Genomic DNA, 22,161 nt, shown 5'->3' with positions numbered 1-22,161 from the left:
CTGCTTTCCTCCATGGCACGATGGATGGTACTCCTACACCTCACAGGAAATTCGGTATTGCATGGCACGATGGTGACGGCCATCGTCGTTTTCGCTCGTGCGATCCTACTACTACTATCGTGCATGATTCGAGCTACCCTAATCAGTGGTACCAAATCCATCTTCCAATGTTATTTTGTCCCCTGAATCTGAAAACCGCCAATGTCCAGCTAATTTCAGCGAGAGATCAACCACAAACAAAACAGGTTTGTACTGTATATCACTTTAGGTTAGGTAATCTACAAAGCGAAAAAATAACTACTGCATGAATTAGTACTCATCACGATTTGATTATCGGCTGCAGCTTGACAGCAGTAACAACAATCCTCTATTTTCCCGTAAACAAACGAACCCAGCGGCGAAGGAAACTCGCTGTGCTATCTATCGTTCCCTTTTCTTTCTTTCCGTTCATCGCCTCTCCCCACGTCCCGTCCACCCACCCCGCGGCCCGGAAACCCTAGCCAGCCGCCGGCGGCGAGGCGGACCCACCGGCGGCGGCGAGGATGAGCGGCGGGGGCCCGCCCAGGAAGCGCAACTTCAAGATCGAGGCTTTCAAGCACCGGGTGGAGCTCGACCCCAAGTACGCCGAGCGGACATGGAAGGTCCTCGAGCACGCCATCCACGAGATCTACAACCACAACGCCAGCGGCCTCTCCTTCGAGGAGCTATACAGGTCCGTCCTCCAGCCATCCCTGCCCCGTCCGCCCTACCCCTAAGCTAGCATGCCTGATCTACGCTCGCTGCTCCCCTTGCTTAGCTAGATAACACACCCTTGTGAATTCGGGGGAATTTTTTTGGTTCCAAGGTAGAGACTTTGTGCAATTGGAACTGGTTCTTGGTAGTACCTTGTGAAATTTAGCTGGATATTCCTATCGTCGTGCAAGGCGATGGAAGAAATTGATCTATCGGAGAGAATTGTGCTTTCAGCTGGTACCCTCCATAATGTTACTGAAAAAACCAGTTTTTTCTTTTGCGTGTGTGGCCGGTGGTGGATTCCTAGCTGTTGACATTGTGCTCCACTAGGTATATATGCTGCGTATTTACTTGTCATGTACAAGTCTGAGTCATATTGTCTGTTGAACTAAGTTGGTAACGAATTGCTACGCCATGGATATTGGGCGCATATCAAATGTAGTATGCTAAGCTATTGTGTTCTCACCTCTAGTCTAACTCGCGAGTTCCCTTTCCATGTGCAGGAGCGCCTACAACATGGTGCTTCACAAGTACGGCGAGAAGCTCTACAACGGCCTCGAGAGCACTCTGACATGGCGCCTCAAGGAGATATCGAAATCCATAGAGGCTGCGCAGGGCGGTTTGTTTCTGGCAGAGCTGAACGCCAAGTGGATGGATCACAACAAGGCGTTGCAGATGATCCGGGACATTCTAATGTACATGGACCGGACTTACGTCCCGACGTCTCATAGGACGCCTGTTCACGAGCTTGGTCTGAATCTGTGGAGGGATCATATAATCCACCACTCCATGATCCATGGTCGGCTGCTCGACACCCTTCTCGATCTTATTCACAGAGAAAGGATGGGTGAGGTGATCAACAGGGGCCTGATGAGGAGCATAACAAAGATGCTGATGGATCTTGGTCCTGCTGTGTATCAAGATGACTTTGAGAAGCCATATTTGGAAGTTTCAGCTAGCTTCTACAGTGGGGAATCTCAGGAGTTCATTGAATGTTGTGATTGTGGCAACTATCTTAAGAAGGCTGAGAGGCGGCTCAATGAGGAAATGGAGCGTGTATCTCACTACTTGGATGCTGGCAGTGAGGCGAAGATAACTAGCGTGGTGGAGAAAGAGATGATTGCCAATCACATGCATAGATTGGTCCACATGGAGAACTCAGGCCTTGTCAACATGCTTATAGATGACAAGTATGAAGATTTGGGTAGGATGTACACCTTATTCCGAAGGGTTCCTGATGGTCTATCCACAATCAGAGATATGATGATTTCTTACCTGCGGGAAACAGGGAAGCAGTTGGTGACAGACCCAGAGAGACTGAAAGACCCTGTGGAATTTGTCCAGTGCTTGTTAAATGAGAAGGACAAGCATGACAAGATCATCAGTGTTGCTTTTGGCAATGATAAAACCTTCCAAAATGCTCTGAATTCATCCTTTGAGTTCTTCATCAACTTAAACAACAGGTCACCTGAATTCATATCATTGTATGTTGATGACAAACTCCGCAAAGGACTGAAAGGGGCAACAGAAGAGGACGTGGAGGGTATATTGGACAAAGTCATGATGCTGTTCCGTTACCTTCAGGAGAAGGATGTGTTTGAGAAGTACTACAAGCAGCATTTGGCGAAAAGGCTTCTTTCTGCCAAAACTGTTTCTGATGATGCTGAGAGGAGTATGATAGTGAAACTCAAGACAGAATGCGGGTATCAGTTCACCTCCAAATTGGAGGGCATGTTCACTGACATGAAGACTTCTCAGGACACCATGCAAGATTTCTATGCCAAGAAATCTGAGGAGCTTGGGGATGGCCCTACGCTTGATGTCCACATTCTCACAACTGGCTCTTGGCCAACGCAACCCAGCCCTCCCTGCACCCTCCCACCTGAAATCCTCGTAGTATGTGAGAAGTTCCGCGCATATTATCTTGGAACTCATAGTGGCCGGAGATTGACATGGCAAACAAATATGGGGACAGCTGATATAAAAGCCACATTTGGGAAAGGCCAGAAGCATGAGCTAAATGTATCCACTTATCAGATGTGTGTCCTCATGCTGTTTAATTCCAATGATGGATACACCTACAAAGATATCGAACAAGCTACTGAGATACCTGCCACAGACCTAAAGAGATGTCTCCAGTCTCTTGCTTGTGTCAAAGGGAAGAATGTTCTCCGTAAGGAGCCCATGAGCAAGGACATATCAGAGGATGACACATTCTACTTCAATGACAAGTTCACAAGCAAGCTTGTTAAGGTGAAGATTGGGACAGTGGTCGCACAAAAGGAATCCGAGCCAGAGAAGCAGGAGACTCGCCAACGGGTTGAGGAGGACAGGAAACCTCAAATTGAGGCTGCCATTGTCAGGATCATGAAATCCAGGAGAGTGTTGGATCATAACAGTATCGTAGCTGAGGTTACCAAGCAGTTGCAAGCACGGTTCTTGCCAAACCCTGTTATCATAAAAAAACGCATAGAATCTCTAATTGAACGTGAGTTCTTAGAAAGGGACAAAGCAGATAGAAAATTATATCGCTATCTTGCGTAAAACCCACCATGTGATATATTTCATGAGGATGTGGCCTCCTTGTATTACTGTAAAACATTTTCCGTTATGCTTGAGTTCAGTTTTATTTGTTGGACACTGTCCACTGAAATCATAGCAGCTATTGGATCTGGTTATCAATCGATTGAAACGGTGGTTTTTACCCGCTCTCTACAACAGGGTTACTAGTGCTGCATTTCTGTTATGCATACTTGTTCATTCAGAATTTCATATTCGAAATATATTACCAGGGATTTGACTTGACACATTTTCCTTCCTTTTCCTAGGATGCTGCTTCTCAGTCCTGAACTCTTAACGAATGTGAAGATTGGCAGAGTATATATATGCATTTCATTATTGTTTCAATATTTAACATCTCTATCGTTTGTTAACGTTTCTTGTCCAAATACTCCCAGCCATGCAGCCGATGCACTAAAAAAACTAAAAATTAATGCAAGATAATTTGTTAAAGCTTTCCCGGTGTGATGTGATTATTTCATTGTATACGACCAAAGCTCACTGATTCAAAAGTTGCAGTACATAAAAAATACATCCAAGAATTTTCCGAGCACTATAATAAAGAACCTTCAGAAATTGTCCTGGAACATGTTCTAAAAAAAAATGCGACCAGCCAGTACAAGCCCTGGCTGGCGTAGCTTTATAGAAGAAAGCTCCTTGAACACCCGTCAATCCGAGGATTCGAGCCCGGGTGGGCAGCAGGCGCTCCCGCACTGCTAACCAACAGGTCGACGCCCTGTTCTCCCTGGAACATGTTCTAACTTAGTCTAGAAATGATAAAGACTGCTTAGGTGATCTCCGACCAGTAAGTTTGTTCCTTCAATGAGCAGTGACCATCAGCAGTGAGTTGAAATCGACTATAATATCCCGAGAAAGTGATCACCGGTAGATTTCTGCCATGTACAAAGTAGACATGCACGATTGGGACTTCGTGTTTTCTGTTCCTCTGATCACAGCGGAATACATTGGTGCTTCCTATGATTTGTGCTGCAAAAGGGAACTGTAGAAACACCTCGATGCATTGTACACATCTCAAAATGAAATGTAGTCTTGCCATCAATTCCTCAATGCAATCTTAGCTTGGTGTTGATGAATGAGTTTTATCCATACGATGATTAGAAGGTGGTGGATCTGTAGTTCCATTAGTTCGGTGGTGGAAGAGTTTAGCTACTGCTCTTCTTTCACAGTCCTGTTTCAAAAATAAATTGAAAAGCACCGTATTAGAATTCTATGTGAACCTGTTTAAGCATTGATGCGGTGAAAGATGACTTCCTATTTTTGCATCTGTAGCCAACGAAAGATATAAATGTTGAGACGGATAATCAATTTGAGCAACAAAAAATATTGCAAAGGCATGGGATCTTATTGAGGTAACTATTATTAGCCGAGATAGAAAAGCAATACATCCGGAGAAACTCAGTTAGAAAAAGGAAGGCTCTACTGTAAACATTTATTACCTTAAACATATTTAGGTGAAAATTTCTTCCTGTGTTCATTCTTCTGAGCTTCAAGTAAGTGTATGTAAAACTCAATTGATCACGTGAGGTGAAACGGTTGACCTCATTGAACCAAAGGCATGAAAATAAATTAGACATTGGTGTATGGGCACGAACAATGAAAGATCCTTCGGGCACATCTGCAAAATTATGATACACTAGATCAATTCATTTACTCGTAGGATTTTTAAAAAAACACAAGTAAATGCTACTTACAACTTGGTAGAAGAGGCTCTTGGCCAGAAGCATTAAACTTCAAAAGGCCGTCAGACTGGTAAAAGTAAAATTGTTCGTCGATAGCAGTGTGATTGTACTTGTTTAAGCGCTTGTTCTGAAGCACTTCCTCCCAGACACATGTGCGATCATAGTGCACTGAAATGGCATATTCTGCTTTCTTTCTCCATAAGAAATATTCAATGATAAGCATTGGATCAGCATTAAGACGCAGTTTGCTATCCAACCAGATGGAGTACCTAATGGGTAAAATGTGGTATGTTAGCGATGGAGAAAGAATGCATTTGTAGGTAATATATATTAGGAGTTGATGCGATGACATGCATAAGTCACCAACCAGTTAATAACCAACTATTTGCAGATGTTTTAGAATTTATATAATTTTATTTTGCAGGAGTATAGGGTACTCTACAGATTCTGCATACAACTAGATACTATGGACAAATCCATCCACAAAAACTTACAAGGCAGATGGGAAGAGTCGCTGAGCCAGAAGTTTTGGCACCTTTCCTGCTCTCCGCATATCTTTGTAGGGTAAGTTCTTAACTACAACAATTCTCCAAAGACCAATGGATCCAGTTTCATCAGGGACGTGTCCTTCAGAGGAAAGGGTTGCCAACGTTAGCTCATCCAGGAACATGATGAAGCATACATTCTTCTTAGAGTATGAGCTGATCTGTGAGAATTTTAAACTGGTAATGTTTCTGACATCATGTAATAACACCTATGGTAGAAGTAACGAATATTGCTAAAGCATGCAATTATCATGAAAATAAATAGCAGAAGAAATTGGTAAGGAGCAAACGATGGTAACTTGAAATTTTGCATCTCAAAAACATGGCACTTGTTACAATGCATTTCACAAAAAAAGGAATAAGAAAAGTACCTTGCTTTTAGTTGGTCTCCTTAAGTAATCAGAGCCTCCAAAAATGCATGATGACACCACAACACGGCAGGTATCCATATAAGCCCTGTCATGTTCATACAAATCAAATCCACTACTAGGGTAACCGTCTGGGCCTTCTACAAAACCACAGTGGAGACTTTGGTTTTTTGCATAGTATGTCCCCTCTCTTTCTTGAAGACTCTGGTGCCCTCCAAACAATGATCCGTTACCAGCCAAATGTTCCTCTTTCAAGATATAGCTCAATGAGAACTGGGTAAAATTGTTGTAGTCAGCAGGCTCCACAAGATTTTCAACGGACGGCAAAAACTCAATTTCACAGGGCACATCTGCAACGTTTCATTAGTTGTCAACAAATACATTAACTAATTCGCAAAAAAAATACATTAACTAATAAAAAACTGAGAAACATCGGTTTTTTTCAATATATCAATCATCTACATGGTTCTATTTAGATGATCAACAGGCTTAATAGGGCAGCAAAAGATAGAGTAGATATTCTGAATGTAGAACCATCCGAGCATATCTACATGTTTGTTCTAACTGTGTGCATATAAGATAAAAAATACTCCCTCCTTTCCTAAATATAAGATGATTTGGGAGTTCAAATTCCCAAAACGTCTTATATTTCGGAACAGACTGATAGATGACAGATTTTTCATACATTAGATTAAAAATGACGACGTTACTTCAATGTTTAGAGAGTAGGGTCCAGAAGGTGCTTACAATGCTTATGAGGTTTCTTTTTTCTTATGAAGGGTTCAGACTCTTCTATAGCCCTGACATAAAAATAAATCTGATGATTGACCTTTAGTGACACCCAAAGATGTGTGCATATACACATTAAAGTGGTAAATGTGCACTCACATAGAGACATTTTCCTTGACGGTGGCATTGAGTGTGTACCTCTTGTCCATTTCCTTCCCAACATTCTCTGCGCAGCAGAAAAAGCATCATTCAAGAGAAGTTTGAGAACGTTACAAGATAAAACTGCCTCTGTCACTCTTAACAAATATCTGATTAACATGAAGATGTAGGGTTCAGCAACAAATTTGTTCAGCATGAAGTTTATTTCTTAAACAATTTGTCGCACGCCAAATCATAATTTTGTAGACTCTTGAATTGACAGTGAACTTTAAGAGCTAAACATGATGCAAAGACGTCCTAACTTCCCCTCCTCACAAATGCAACATCATAGAGAACACTAGCCCCGCGAATTATCGCAATGGGAGCGGAGATAACATGTCGATGCCATTGCAGTCACACACAGACACACTGAGACGAACAAATCGCAATCTGTTCACCTTCGCCACTACGGAGTAAGTACTACGTACATTGAAAGCAAACCTTAATTACAGGGTAGGAGAGCTGACCGTGCAAGGGGAGGCTGGAGTGGGAGGAGAAGGAGAGGTAGGCGAGGGAGAGAAGCGCGAGGGTAAAGGCCGGGAGGAGGAGCAGGCGGCAACGGCGCCGCGGACGTCGGGAATGGCGGCGGGGCCCGGCCGCGGCCGGGGTGGATGTCGGCAGGCGGTGCTCCGGCATAGGCCCCCACGCCGCGCGCGCGCGCGCTCCGGCGAGTCGCGGGGACGGTACGGGAAGAGCGTGGCCAAATCTCACGGGCTTTTCCCCCTGTTGCGTTTCCTGCTGTTCCCGTGTCTTCCTCCCTATCTTGGGGGCACGACACTGTTCCAAATTTCATGCGACATGTTGTGTTCTTCGATAATTTTAGTACAGTACGAAGTTTTTTCTGATCATGCAGAGCTGCAGTATATCTCACAAATTATACTTTTTCACATTGATGGTCCAATGGGTGATGATGCATTTGATTTAAATTTGTGTCAACCAATGTTCAGAGTAGCTGTTATTTCTGGTCTTGCGGTCTGCCTGCCTCATGATCGTAGTCAGAGTTAACCGTTTCAGCGGCAGTAGAATTTTTTGTTCCTAGCAAAATTCCCAGTTTCTGTGTGTTTTAGGCAGGATTAAGCGTACGTGTAGTAACTGGACTGTGAAGTACAATAGCAGTAGTTAATTTAACCATTTACACATCGTAGTCAGCAGAAATATATCTCAAAGTGATCAAAACTGATGCAGTGTTGCCACAACGATCTTCGTTATTTAGTTTAGCTAGACCAGCCTAGCGGCGCAGCAAAGCGCCTGATTGACATCCAAAACTGCAGAACGAAGTTGCAAAATAACACAGACAGCTCTTTCTGTACAGCTCATTAAGGAGCATCTTTTCAAGTTACACACATCAGAAAAAAGCTTAGCATTCATCGACCACAGGTATCAACACACACACACACACAGGAAAAGGAAAAAAGAAGAATGAGAAGTACAACTCAATGCTGCATACTGAATACAGTGTAAATATCATCCTTCTTTGTCAACATCGCCATGGATGGAAGTACAGACCAATCCAGAGGAGACAAATCCAAGTGGATGCTGAGTATTCTTTGATACAATACAATACTTTACCCGGTATACCTTGATACAAGACGGAACTCCCAAACCAAATCAAAAAGAAAGTGTAGAAAACAAGAAAAACCCTCACTATACGGACCAGGACACGAATTCTACAGCATTTGCGTAGTTAGAAAATCTGGGGGAGCGACAAAGCGGTGAGTATAGGACCTAAATGGAACAAGGATCAGAGACTATGCATGTATTAATCAGTCTTGGTTTGCTCTACTAATTTAACTGGCCTCGACTCTAGCCCTCCTCCTTTTCGCTGCTCGAGAGAGTAGGGCATGTATGTCCCTAGTATCTTGTCCCAAAGGACAAAGAAAGGTTGCGAAAAGTTGTATTTGTTGCCGTAGAGCTGGTGGTGGATGTCATGATAAGCGCTGTTGTTGCTGAACAAAGCATGGAGGATATTACCAGGAAGCCACAGCCCGCAGTGATCATCCACCGTCTTGATGGTCGCAAACGAGAAAAAGAATATCGATGTTCGTGGAGTCATACCAGAGGCGAGGAACGAGAGAGCACCACCAATGGTGTCCAGGATTAGTCCCTCGAGAGGATGGTTGTAAAGAGCTCCAAAGGAATAAGGGACTACAAGAGTGTGGTGCTTGGAATGGATGTGCTTATATAGGAACTTGTTGACGTGCATGTATCTGTGCATGAAGTACTGCCATGTGTCCATAACAAACATCGCGATGACAAATTGAAGTGCTATCACCACAGCAGAAGGTTGCTTCTGTGCAATACCACTGTCATCACCAATAACCTGCAGTTCACCAAAAATTAACCATGTTAGAAACTTGTGTGTAAATGAAGCTGTCAGGTAAACTCTACAAGGATAGTAAAGACTCGGTATTTTTTTATAAAAAACTTGTTCATTTAAATTGGGCATCAATTTTTTCTCCATAGAAGCTATGTTGATATACCTTCAGTCCACATAAAGTAGCTCATGTTACATCAATTTAAGGGCTTGTACCAGGCTTATATGCTATGCTAGAAATACTACTCCGTTCCATATTAACGGTCGCAGATTGGTCTACATGCGTATCTTAACCAATCTGCGACAGTTAATATGGAACAGAGGGAATACAACTGTTCTCCAGAACTAACTCAAGACATAATCAACATCAGTATTTAGTCTTACCATCTCACAAATTCACAGGGCTTCCTACGCTCAGGTCCGAAAAAAATCCGCTCTATGTGGAATGTGAAAATGGCATGCCAAAGCAAGGGAGGATAACCTAACGGCGTCTCTAAACCAAATTTGTCTCAGACCAGGTTAGCTTACCATTACCAGGCGTCTATCGCTGTACTACCACTTCTCAAAGGAGAAATGACCCACTCTGCTCACTACGCTGTACTATCATTTCCGAAGAAGAAACAAAACCACTCTGCTCACCAATTCATTAGGATTCCCTGTTAGCTAATTTTCTATAGCAAATGTGAACACACAGCATAAGGCCAAGCGATTCTCCCTGGAAACAAAGAAACTGCAGTTTTAAGCGTGAAATGCTGATTTCCTTTCATTAAGATGGTGAGGCCCAAGATTTTGCTCTCTGTGCAACGCCGCAATGGCATGCCGAAACTATGAGCGACAAAGACTACCAGTTTCGCTTCAGACCAGGACAGCTTACCAGGCGTCTCTCTCTGCACTACCGTTTCTGAAAGAAGAGAAGAGGAAAAGATCGACTCTGTTCACTAATTCATTTGGATTCCTTGTTGGCTAATGGTTAGCTGCTGATTTTCTATAGCAAATGTGAACACAAAACATAAGGGCAGAGAGATTCTCCAGGCGAAGAAACTGCCCAGTTAATAAGCATGGCATGCTGTTTTCTTTTCGTTAATGTGTCCAGGCCCAAAATTTTGCGCTGCCTGCAATGCGGCAATGGCATGCCAAAACTATGAATGCCAAAGACTTGACCAATTTTGATACTAGCTTACCAAAGCGTCTGTCTCGGTAATACCATTTCTGGAAGAGGAAAAAGGTCGCTTTTCCAGCAAAAAAATCACGGTTTTGGTCCCCATTATTATTATTACCCCAAAGGACAGAGCTAACTGATTGAGCATCAGGAATTCAGGTGTATCTGGACACTGGCAGGCTAGGTTATAAGCACTAAGCGGCGGCGGGCCGGCGAGGAGGAGGAGGGGAATTACCGCGAAGAGCGTGAGCGCGACGACGACCTGGAAGGCCTGCTGCACGAGGACGCCCCTGACGACGGCGGCCCTGGAGACGACGTTCTTGGCGGCCTCCTCCGCCTTGGGGTGCAGGCGGTAGGAGCGGAGGCGGTCGACTCCGTCGAGCGCGACGTAGAGGCCCGAGTAGAGCCAGTAGACGGCGATCGGCACGAAGGTGCCGAGCAGCTCGTCCGACACCGCAATCGCCATCCCCCCCGCCGGCCGCTGGCCTCCCCCTCTCTTTCAGAAGGCCCGAATCCCCGGCGAGGCGGCGGACGAAATGCGCGCCCGGAGAATTCCGCGTGCCGCCGGGTCGGAGACCGCGCGAATTCGGGGATAGGGGACGGCCGGATCTCCCCAGCGGGGAGGGATGTGGAGAGGGGAAGGGAGGAGGAGCTGGGATGGGAAGATCTTTTTTTTTTGGCGGAGGCTGGTGGCTCGGTCGGGAGGACGGGTGGGGTGGAGGAAAGCGACGGGTATATAGGCGGTGGCGCGGGGGCCGGCCGGCGCCGTCGGGTTGTGGCAGGAGGAGGGAGGAAGGAGACGAGACGAGGGGAGGGGAGGGACGTTGCAATTGCAACTGGGCCAGCCAAAGGTTATAACGGAGCCGGTAACTGTGCTGCACGATGACGTGCGCGTCAACGGATGGTGGATCCACGAGGCCGACGCTGGTGCCGCTCACGACCACTCGTCACGGCGAGTCGCTGCGGATTTTTCGCGTGAAGCCGCCGGACTTTTCCTGCGTAGAACAGCCGCCGGGCTGGGTCTCTCCCCGGAGTCCATTCGTTTTCGCCGGCTTTACCACGCTGCGTCCTGGAGGTCTACTAGAAGATTGTGACGCGTGCAGGTGCAGATAGGGTTCGTATCGAATTTTAAGGGCATCTCCACCGGCGCGACGCAAACGATCGATCAGCAACCTCCGCCGTGACCAGAAATGCGTCTGGCACCACCTCCAGCGAGGCGACGCAAAGTGACCGGGCCGTCCGCGGAGACGCAAACCTAGCCCAAATATGCGCCTGTGATGCGTCTCTGGCGGACGCTCGGCGGACGCGGAAAGTGTCCGCTCGCGTCTGGCGGACGTTTTGTCTGGCCCACCAGGCAATGACGTAGCGTCGATGCGTCTTCTCCGCCAGTACTGGCGCCGAGGCGTCGCTTCGGCAGTCTGCGGCCGCGTTAATGGCGATGCCTCGCGTGCCGCGCGGCCGTCGCCTACCTCTGCGCACGTAGTAATGGCGATGCCACGCGTGGCGCGGCCATCGCCCTGCCTCCGACCTATATAAACAGGGGCGCGAGCATCTCATCTCCTTCCCACAAAACCCTAGCCGCCGCTGCCGTAGCGCCGCTTCTGCTCAGCCCTAGCAGATCCGCCATGAGCAGCGCCGGACGCGGCCAGGATGCCGCGCCTCCACCTCCACCTTCACCTCCCACTCCACCTCCCCCGGCCTCGAGCTCCGACGACGGGTTCGACTCCGAAGATAGCACCGACCTCCTCCACCCGGTCAGGGACGCAGCGGCCCTGGCTGAAGCGGAGAAGGAAGCAAAGGAGGAGCGGGCGGCCCATGCGGCGGTCGACGCCGAGCTGGAACAGCGCAGGCTGGCGGCCGCCGCTGCAGCAGAGGACTCCGACTCGGAGATATCTTGGTCCTCCGATGACCCTGATGCGCCTACGCCGGAGGAGAAGGCGGGGGAGCAGAGGGCCATCGTCGAGTCTTTCAAGACGCTGAAGGACGACGCCGCCAACGCGAGGCTGGAGCAGTGCCTGCAAGAGGACGCGGCGGCACACCGAGCCATAGCGGCCGCGCGAGAGGTGATACGCGTACAGTACATGTCCGTTGGGAACCCCAAGAGGAAGGTGTGATGCGTACAGTGGCAAGTTTTCCCTCAGTATGAAACCAAGGTTTATCGAACCAGTAGGAGCCAAGAAGCACGTTGAAGGTTGATGACGGCGGGATGTAGTGCGGCGCAACACCAGAGATTCCGGCGCCAACATGGAACCTGCACAACACAACCAAAGTACTTTGCCCCAACGAAACAGTGAGGTTGTCAATCTCACCGGCTTGCTGTAACAAAGGATTAGATGTATAGTGTGGATGATGATTGTTTGCGTAAAACAAGAAAAAGATTGCAAGAGATTGTATTTCAGTATAGAGAATTGGACCGGGGTCCACAGTTCACTAGAGGTGTCTCTCCCATAAGATAAACAGCATGTTGGGTGAACAAATTACAGTTGGGCAATTGACAAATAAAGAGGGCATGACCATGCACATACATATTATGATGAGTATTGTGAGATTTAATTGGGCATTACGACAAAGTACATAGACCGCTATCCAAAGATGCATCTATGCCTAAAAAGTCCACCTTCAGTTATCATCCGAACCCCCTCCAGTATTAAGTTGCTAACAACAGACAATTGCATTAAGTATTGCGCGTAATGTAATCAGTAACTACATCCTTGAACATAGCACCAATGTTTTATCCCTAGTGGCAACAGCACATCCATAATCTTAGAGATTTCTGTCACTTCCCCAGATTCACGGAGACATGAACCCACTATCGAGCATAAATACTCCCTCTTGGAGTTACAAGCATCTACTTGGCCAGAGCATCTACTAGTAACGGAGAGCATGCAAGATCATAAACAACACATAGACATAACTTTGATAATCAACATAACAAGTATTCTCTATTCATCGGATCCCAACAAACGCAACATATATAATTACAGATAGATGATCTTGATCATGTTAGGCAGCTCACAAGATCCGACAATTAAGAACAATGGGGAGAAGACAACCATCTAGCTACAGCTATGGACCCATAGTCCAGGGGTAGACTACTCACACATCACTCCGGAGGCGACCATGGCGGCGTAGAGTCCTTCGGGAGATGAATCCCCTCTCCGGCAGGGTGCCGGAGGCGATCTCCTGAATCCCCCGAGATGGGATTGGCGGCGGCGGCGTCTCAGTAAGGTTTTCCGTATCGTGGCTCTCGGTACTGGGGGTTTCGCAACGGAGGCTATTTGTAGGCGGAAGGGCAGGTCAAGAGGCGGCACGAGGGGCCCACACCCTAGGTCGGCGCGGCCAGCGCTTGGGCCGCGCCGCCCTATGGTGTCGCCACCTCGTGGCCCCACTTCGTCTCCTCTTCGGTCTTCTGGAAGCTTCGTGGCAAAATAGGACCCTGTGCGTTGATTTCGTCCAATTCCGAGAATATTTCGTTACTAGGATTTCTGAAACCAAAAACAAGAAACAAAGAATCGGCACTTCGGCATCTTGTTAATAGGTAAGTTCCAGAAAATGCACGAATATGACATAAAGTGTGCATAAAACATGTAGATAACATCAATAATGTGGCATGGAACATAAGAAATTATCGATACGTCGGAGACGTATCAAGAGGCGACGGAGCGATGCAACGACGGTACCAGCCCATCAGGAAGCAAGTAGTCTAGGCCTATAGATCTACTTTCTATAGTTTTTATGCATTCATATGTACTGCTTTAAAAGTTTTTAACTATGTTGCAATTCAAAAAATGGGTCGCCTCGGTGGAAGCACACCCAGACGCAAACGGACGTGCGGACAAAATATGTCTGCGGGGCGACACAAACGGACGCAAACGGACGCTCGCGGCCACTTTTGGGCGTCCGAAATGCGTCGCGCCGCTGGAGATGCCCTAAAAGCTCCTCGTCTTGGGCGAGACATCGGTTGACAATCAGGAGCTTAAGATCTCGCGTACATGTTGAGTGTCCGTCGCATCTGCAAAAACAGTCCGGCGATTCAAGATTTGCGTGGGTTCAGGCGCTTCTTCTTCGTCCATGTCTTGGTCAAGGTAGGTCTTCTCATCTTCTTCGTCGACGTCTTGGGTACCGTCGTTCTCATCGTGGTGATCGTGGTCGAGGTTGACGCCGCCCCGCGACGCGATGGCTTCCGTCGCCCTTGCCTCCTCTTGTGTGAAGAAACTCGGGCTCGACGCGATGGTCATGGAGCCCGACGTGATCATCTCGTGCATCACGGGCTCATTCGGCGGCGGCATCCCGGGGTTGGAGAAGGAGAGCGACCCATGTCGCAGGGCCGGCGAGATGCCCTCGTACATCGCACCGTCGTACGCGGGCGGTGTCGGCGTAAACCCCGCCATGCCGGCGGCGTAGGTGTCATGGAACATGCCCGTGGCTGGCGACGCCGGTGAGAAGGAAGGAGAGCCGATCATACCTTGGGTCGGCCATGGCCCAGGGAATTGGCCAACGCGCGGCTGGCCGAAGTTGATGGAGATCAACCTCGCCTGTTCGTCCGCCGCCACCCTCTTCGCGTTGCACTTCTTCTTCCTCTCCGCCCTGCCACGAGTTTCGTTCTGCCGCCGCTCCACATCCGCCGCCCACTGCGCGTTTGTCAGGTCCGACGGCCTCTGTTTTGGCGCTCGTGGCTTCCTCGCCTTCGGCGCACAATCGGCGGTGAGCTTCTTCTGCGGCATGGTGGTGGAAGGGAAGAGGAGGAGCTGCAACTGTGGGAAAAAATGGCGGTAGCTCCTCCGAAATTCGGCGGGGAAAATGGTTCTGTGCGGCGCATTTTGGAGGGAAAACGAAATTAATGGAGGGAACTACCAGTTCTGTTGCCGACAACGCGGGCCCGCTCGACGTTTCGCGCGCTTTTGTTTCGTCCGGAGTCCCTGATATGTCTCCGACGTATCGATAATTTCTTATGTTCCATGCCACATTATTGATGTTATCTACATGTTTTATGCACACTTTATGTCATATTCGTGCATTTTCTGGAACTAACCTATTAACAAGATGCCGAAGTGCCAGTTCCTGCTGTTTTTGGTTTCAGAAATCCTAGTAACGAAATATTCTCGGAATCGGACGAAATCAACGCCCAGGTTCCTATTTTCACCGGAAGCATCCAGAACACACGAGAAGGACCAGAGGGGGGGGCACTGGGCCCCCAGACCATAGGCCGGCGCGGCCCAGGCCCTGGCCGCGCCGTCCTATGGTGTCGTCGCCCCTTCGACCCTCCTGCGCCGCCTCTTCACCTATTTAAAGCCCCTGGATCGAAAACCCTGATGCGTTCGACGAAAACCACAGAAACCTTCCAGAGCCGCCGCCATCGCGAGGCCAAGATCTGGGGACAGAGTCTCGTTCCGCACGCTGCCGGAGCGGGGAAGTGCCCCCGGAAGGCTTCTCCATCGACACCGCTGCCATCTCCACCGCCATCTTCATCACCGCTGCTGCTCCCATGAGGAGGGAGTAGTTCTCCATCGAGGCTCGGGGCTGTACCGGTAGCTATGTGGTTCATCTCTCTCCCATGTACCTCAATACAATAATCTCATGAGCTGCTTTACATGATTGAGATTCATATGAGTTTGTATCACAATTTGTCTATGTGCTACTCTAGCAAAGTTATTAAAGTAGTTCTATTCCTCCCGCACGTGTGTAAAGGTGACAGTGTGTGCACCGTGTTAGTACTTGGTTTATGCTATGATCATGATCTCTTGTAGATTGCGAAGTTAACTATTGCTATGATAATATTGATGTGATCTATTCCTCCTACATATGCATGAAGGTGACAGTGTGCATGCTATGTTAGTACTTGGTTTAGTCTGTTGATCTATCTTACACTATAAGGTTACTAAATATGAACAAATTGTGGAGCTTGTTAACTCCGGCATTGAGGGTTCGTGTAATCCTACGCAATGCGTTCATCATCCAACAAGAGTGTAGAGTATGCATTTATCTGTTCTGTTATGTGATCAATGTTGAGAGTGTCCACTAGTGAAAGTGTAATCCCTAGGCCTTGTTCCTAAATACTGCGTTACTACTGCTTGTTTACTGTTTTACTGTGTTACTACTGCTGCAATACTACCACCATCAACTACACGCCAGCAAGCTATTTTCTGGCACCGTTGCTACTGCTCATACTTATTTATACCACCTGTATTTCACTATCTCTTCGCCGAACTAGTGCACCTATTAGGTGTGTTGGGGACACAAGAGACTTCTTGCTTTGTGGTTGCAGGGTTGCATGAGAGGGATATCTTTGACCTCTTCCTCCCTGAGTTCGATAAACCTTTGGGTGATCCACTTAAGGGAAAACTTGCTGCTGTTCTACAAACCTCTGCTCTTGGAGGCCCAACACTGTCTACAGGAAAGGAGGGGGAACGTAGACATCAAGCTATTTTCTGGCGCCGTTGCCGGGGAGGAAAGGTAAAAGGTACTCACACTCCGGACCTCGGCTACCAAGCTATTTCCCGGCGCCGTAAGTACTCAAAGCTATTTCCTTTAGATCCTGCAATTGCAACTTTTTGTTTCTTGTTTACACTAGTTTGGCATAATGGACAACAATGAGCTTTTTACTCTATTTCCTGATTTAAGACATGGATGGTTTGATCCGAAAATTAAAAAACCCATGGAACATGTTAGCATGAATACTTTGAACACCATTGTTGCTAATGATATGGAAAATTCTAAGCTTGGGGAAGCTGGCTTTGATAAGCATGATATTTTTAGTCCCCCAAGCATTGAGGAGAAAATTTTCTTTGATGATACTTTGCCTCCCATATATGATGATTATGATGATAGTAGTCTTTTGTTACCACCTGTTATGGAGGAGAAATTTGATTATGATTACAATATGCCTCCTATTTATGATAGCTACTTTGTTGAATTTGCTCCCACTATTACTAATAAAATTGATTATGCTTATGTGGAGAGTAATAATTTTATGCATGAGACTCATGATAAGAATGCTTTATGTGATGGTTATATTGTTGAGTTTGCTCATGTTGCTACTCAAAGTTATTATGAGAGAGGAAAATATGGTTGTAGAAATTTTCATGTTACTAAAATACCTCTCTATGTGCTGAAATTTTTGAAGCTACACTTGTTTTATCTTTCTATGCTTGTTGCATTATGCTTCTCGAACTTGTTTATTTACAAGATTCCTTTTTATAGGAAGCATGTTAGACTTAAATGTGTTTTGTATTTGCCTCTTGATGCTCTCTTTTGCTTCAAATATTATTTCTTGCGAGTGCATCATTAAAACTGCTGAGCCCATCTTAATGGCTATAAAGAAAAGAACTTCTTGGGAGATAACCCATGTGTTATTTTGCTACAGTACTTTGTTTTATATTTGTGTCTTGGAAGTTGTTTACTACTGTAGCAACCTCTCCTTATCTTAGTTTAGTGTTTTGTTGTGCCAAGTAAAGTCGTTGATAGAAAAGTAAGTACTAGATTTGGATTACTGCGCAGTTCCAGATTTCTTTGCTGTCACGAATCTGGGTCCACCTCCCTGTAGGTAACTCAGAAAATTAAGCCAATTTACGTGCATGATCCTCAGATATGTACGCAACTTTCATTAAATTTGAGAATTTTCATTTGAGCAAGTCTGGTGCCATTTTAAAATTCGTCAATACGAACTGTTCTGTTTTGACAGATTCTGCCTTTTATTTCGCATTGCCTCTTTTGCTATGTTGGATGAATTTCTTTGATCCATTAATGTCCAGTAGCTTTATGCAATGTCCAGAAGTGTTAAGAATGATTGTGTCACCTCTGAATATGTTAATTTTTATTGTGCACTAACCCTCTAATGAGTTGTTTCGAGTTTGGTGTGGAGGAAGTTTTCAAGGATCAAGAGAGGAGTATGATGCAATATGATCAAGGAGAGTGAAAGCTCTAAGCTTGGGGATGCCCCGGTGGTTCACCCCTGCATATATCAAGAAGACTCAAACGTCTAAGCTTGGGGATGCCCAAGGCATCCCCTTCTTCATCGACAAATTATCAGGTTCCTTCTCTTGAAACTATATTTTTATTCCATCACATCTTATGTGCTTTTCTTGGAGCGTCGGTTTGTTTTTGTTTTTTGTTTTGTTTGAATAAAATGGATCCTAGCATTCACTTTATGGGAGAGAGACACGCTCCGCTATAGCATATGGACAAGTATGTCCTTAGCTTCTACTCATAGTATTCATGGCGAAGTTTCTCCTTCGTTAAATTGTTATATGGTTGGAGTTGGAAAATGATACATGTAGTAATTCGCTATAATGTCTTGGGTAATGTGATACTTGGCAATTGTTGTGCTCATGTTTAAGCTCTTGCATCATATGCTTTGCACCCATTAATGAAGAAATACATAGAGCATGCTAAAATTTGGTTTGCATATTTGGTTTCTCTAAGGTCTAGATAATTTCTAGTATTGAGTTTGAACAACAAGGAAGACGGTGTAGAGTCTTATAATGTTTTCAATATGTCTTTTATGTGAGTTTTGCTGCACCGGTTCATCCTTGTGTTTGTTTCAAATAAGCCTTGCTAGCCTAAACCTTGTATCGAGAGGGAATACTTCTCATGCATCCAAAATCCTTGAGCCAACCACTATGCCATTTGTGTCCACCATACCTACCTACTACATGGTATTTCTCCGCCATTCCAAAGTAAATTGCTTGAGTGCTACCTTTAAACAATTCAAAATTTATCACCTCTGATTTGTGTCAATGTTTTATAGCTCATGAGGAAGTATGTGGTGTTTATCTTTCAATCTTGTTGGGCAACTTTCACCAATGGACTAGTGGCTTCATCCGCTTATCCAATAATTTTGCAAAAAGAGCTGGCAATGGGATTCCCAGTCCCAAATTAATTAACAAAAATAGACACTCCTCCATGGTATGTGATTGTTGGACGGCACCCGAAGGATTCGGTTAGCCATGGCTTGTGTAAGCAAAGGTTGGGAGGAGTGTCATCATAATAAAACTAAAATAAAAAGGCACTCCTTCATGGTATGAGATTGTTGGCAGGCACCCGAGGATTCGGTTAGCCATGGTTTGTGAAAGAAAGGTTGGAAGTAGTGCCACCCAAAATAAAATAAAATGGGAGCCGCTCTTTGAAGGTTTGTCTGGCAAGGGGGTTAGAGTACCCGCTACCATTCGTTGACAACAACATACACCTCTCAAAACTTTATTTTTATGCTCTCTTTATGTTTTCAAAATCAAAGCTCTAGCACAAATATAGCAATCGATGCTTTTCTCTTTGAAGGACCATTCTTTTACTTTTATGTTGAGTCAGTTCACCTATTTCTCTCCACCTCAAGAAGCAAACACTTGTGTGAACTGTGCATTGATTCCTACATACTTGCTTATTGCACTTATTATATTACTCTATGTTGACAATATCCATGAAGATATACATGTTATAAGTTGAAAGCAACCGCTGAAACTTCATCTTCCTTTGTGTTGCTTCAATGTTTCTACTATGAATTATTGCTTTATGAGTTAACTCTTATGCAAGACTTATTGATGCTTGTCTTGAAGTGCTATTCATGAAAAGTCTTTGCTTTATGATTCACTTGTTTACTCATGTCATATACATTGTTTTGATCGCTGCATTCACTACATATGCTTTACAAATAGTATGATCAAGGTTATGATGGCATGTCACTCCAGAAATTATCTGTGTTATCGTTTTACCTGCTCGGGACGAGCAGAACTAAGCTTGGGGATGCTGATACGTCTCCGACGTATCGATAATTTCTTATGTTCCATGCCACATTATTGATGTTATCTACATGTTTTATGCACACTTTATGTCATATTCGTGAATTTTCTGGAACTAACCTATTAACAAGATGCCGAAGTGCCGCCTCGTTTTCTGCTGTTTTTGGTTTCAGAAATCCTAGTAACGAAATATTCTCGGAATCGGACGAAATCAACGCCTGGTTCCTATTTTCACCGGAAGCATCCGTAACACACGAGAAGGACCAGAGGGGGCACTGGGCCCCTGCACCATAGGCCGGCGCGCCCAGGCCCCCGGCCGCGCCGCCCTATGGTGTCGTCGCCCTTCGACCCTCCCGCGCCGCCTCTTCGCCTATTTAAAGCCCCTGGATCGAAACCCCGATGCGTTCGACGAAACCACGAAACCTTCCAGAGCCGCCGCCATCGCGAGGCCAAGATCCGGGGGACAGAGTCTCTGTTCCGCAAGACGCTGCCGGAGCGGGGAAGTGCCCCCGGAAGGCTTCTCCATCGACACCGCTGCCATCTCCACCGCCATCTTCATCACCGCTGCTGCTCCCATGAGGAGGGAGTAGTTCTCCATCGAGGCTCGGGGCTGTACCGGTAGCTATGTGGTTCATCTCTCTCCCATGTACCTCAATACAATAATCTCATGAGCTGCTTTACATGATTGAGATTCATATGAGTTTGTATCACAATTTGTCTATGTGCTACTCTAGCAAAGTTATTAAAGTAGTTCTATTCCTCCTGCACGTGTGTAAAGGTGACAGTGTGTGCACCGTGTTAGTACTTGGTTTATGCTATGATCATGATCTCTTGTAGATTGCGAAGTTAACTATTGCTATGATAATATTGATGTGATCTATTCCTCCTACATATGCATGAAGGTGACAGTGTGCATGCTATGTTAGTACTTGGTTTAGTCTGTTGATCTATCTTACACTATAAGGTTACTAAATATGAACAAAATGTGGAGCTTGTTAATTCCGGCATTGAGGGTTCGTGTAATCCTACGCAATGCGTTCATCATCCAACAAGAGTGTAGAGTATGCATTTATCTGTTCTGTTATGTGATCAATGTTGAGAGTGTCCACTAGTGAAAGTGTAATCCCTAGGCCTTGTTCCTAAATACTGCGTTACTACTGCTTGTTTACTGTTTTACTGTGTTACTACTGCTGCAATACTACCACCATCAACTACACGCCAGCAAGCTATTTTCTGGCACCGTTGCTACTGCTCATACTTATTTATACCACCTGTATTTCACTATCTCTTCGCCGAACTAGTGCACCTATTAGGTGTGTTGGGGACACAAGAGACTTCTTGCTTTGTGGTTGCAGGGTTGCATGAGAGGGATATCTTTGACCTCTTCCTCCCTGAGTTCGATAAACCTTGGGTGATCCACTTAAGGGAAAACTTGCTGCTGTTCTACAAACCTCTGCTCTTGGAGGCCCAACACTGTCTACAGGAAAGGAGGGGGAACGTAGACATCAGTCCCCGACCGAGCCTCGGGAACCGGGGATGGCCTTGGCTCTCCGGACGGATGAAAAGCCTAATCCGGGGGAGAAAACGAGGAATCGGGGCACGACTGAAGCGTTTTCGTCCATCCGGATGAAAAAAAAGGCATCCTGGGGACCTTCCCGGAGTAAAGATGCTAGCTGCTAAGAACATGGAAGCCTGCGGTTGAGACTCAAGACCAGGAACCAAACAAATATATAAGCCACATGGGAATGGGATGCTTTGGATTCAGGCTGATTTGACCAGTAAAACATGTCCAGCATAAGGCCATGTACAATAAGATGCTTAGCTGGGTGCTTATGAAAATAAACCGGTTTAATGAAGCGCAAGTGGTTATTTGTACATGGGAGGGGCCTAATTAGACATCTCCCTAGTGTAAGTAAACACTCTTGCTTAGACAAACCCGGTTTATTTTTCTAAGCACCTACCTAAGCATCTTGTATTGTGCATGCCCTAAGTCTTCCTTATGGAGACATTTGACCAGCACACATGTCGACCATATTATAAGCTACAACAGCCATTTTAGCAACCTCTCTGTGAGACATGTGACAGATCCAGAAACAAAAAACAGAGGCACAGAGCTACCACTTGCA

The 22,161-nt window shown here is 46.0% G+C and overlaps 3 protein-coding genes across 3 annotated transcripts; 1 reads left to right on the top strand and 2 right to left on the bottom strand.

Moving 5' to 3' along the window:
- Positions 1 to 385: 385 nt before the first annotated feature.
- On the top strand, positions 386 to 3,436 carry LOC127306120 (cullin-3A). The gene is made up of 2 exons (XM_051336727.1): positions 386 to 712; positions 1,236 to 3,436. Exons 1-2 carry the CDS (start codon positions 543 to 545, stop codon positions 3,274 to 3,276), a joined length of 2,211 nt encoding a protein of 736 aa, XP_051192687.1. The 5' UTR covers positions 386 to 542; the 3' UTR covers positions 3,277 to 3,436.
- Positions 3,437 to 3,756: 320 nt separating this feature from the next.
- Positions 3,757 to 7,621, bottom strand: LOC127306118 (probable hexosyltransferase MUCI70). Its single transcript, XM_051336725.2, has 8 exons — positions 7,299 to 7,621; positions 6,793 to 6,859; positions 6,652 to 6,704; positions 5,908 to 6,254; positions 5,486 to 5,697; positions 5,004 to 5,260; positions 4,749 to 4,927; positions 3,757 to 4,480 (listed from the first exon to the last, which is right to left on the bottom strand). Exons 1-8 carry the CDS (start codon positions 7,465 to 7,467, stop codon positions 4,367 to 4,369), a joined length of 1,398 nt encoding a protein of 465 aa, XP_051192685.1. The 5' UTR covers positions 7,468 to 7,621; the 3' UTR covers positions 3,757 to 4,366.
- Positions 7,622 to 8,282: 661 nt separating this feature from the next.
- LOC127306119 (sphinganine C4-monooxygenase 1) lies at positions 8,283 to 11,110 on the bottom strand. Its single transcript, XM_051336726.2, has 2 exons — positions 10,540 to 11,110; positions 8,283 to 9,151 (listed from the first exon to the last, which is right to left on the bottom strand). Exons 1-2 carry the CDS (start codon positions 10,768 to 10,770, stop codon positions 8,591 to 8,593), a joined length of 792 nt encoding a protein of 263 aa, XP_051192686.1. The 5' UTR covers positions 10,771 to 11,110; the 3' UTR covers positions 8,283 to 8,590.
- Positions 11,111 to 22,161: the final 11,051 nt, after the last annotated feature.

The sequence above is a fragment of the Lolium perenne genome, chromosome 6, assembly GCF_019359855.2.
Source record: "Lolium perenne isolate Kyuss_39 chromosome 6, Kyuss_2.0, whole genome shotgun sequence".
NCBI classification, from domain to species: Eukaryota; Viridiplantae; Streptophyta; class Magnoliopsida; order Poales; family Poaceae; genus Lolium; species Lolium perenne.
The sequence above is the reverse complement of the archived record's forward strand: the minus strand, read 5'-3'. Positions and strand labels throughout refer to the sequence as shown.

What these genes read in the sequence shown, in the direction of transcription:
- LOC127306118 (XM_051336725.2), bottom strand. Translation starts at nt 7,467, where the DNA reads ATGCCGGAGCACCGCCTGCCGACATCCACCCCGGCCGCGGCCGGGCCC. An exon ending in GGAGACCAACTAAAAGCAAG is followed by an intron (nt 5,698 to 5,907) that starts GTACTTTTCTTA and finishes AAATTCTCACAG; the next exon opens with ATCAGCTCATACTCTAAGAA. An exon ending in TTCACCTAAATATGTTTAAG is followed by an intron (nt 4,481 to 4,748) that starts GTAATAAATGTT and finishes TTTTTGAAACAG; the next exon opens with GACTGTGAAAGAAGAGCAGT.
- LOC127306119 (XM_051336726.2), bottom strand. Translation starts at nt 10,770, where the DNA reads ATGGCGATTGCGGTGTCGGACGAGCTGCTCGGCACCTTCGTGCCGATC. An exon ending in TCGCGCTCACGCTCTTCGCG is followed by an intron (nt 9,152 to 10,539) that starts GTAATTCCCCTC and finishes GGTGAACTGCAG; the next exon opens with GTTATTGGTGATGACAGTGG.
- LOC127306120 (XM_051336727.1), top strand. Translation starts at nt 543, where the DNA reads ATGAGCGGCGGGGGCCCGCCCAGGAAGCGCAACTTCAAGATCGAGGCT. An exon ending in TCCTTCGAGGAGCTATACAG is followed by an intron (nt 713 to 1,235) that starts GTCCGTCCTCCA and finishes TTCCATGTGCAG; the next exon opens with GAGCGCCTACAACATGGTGC.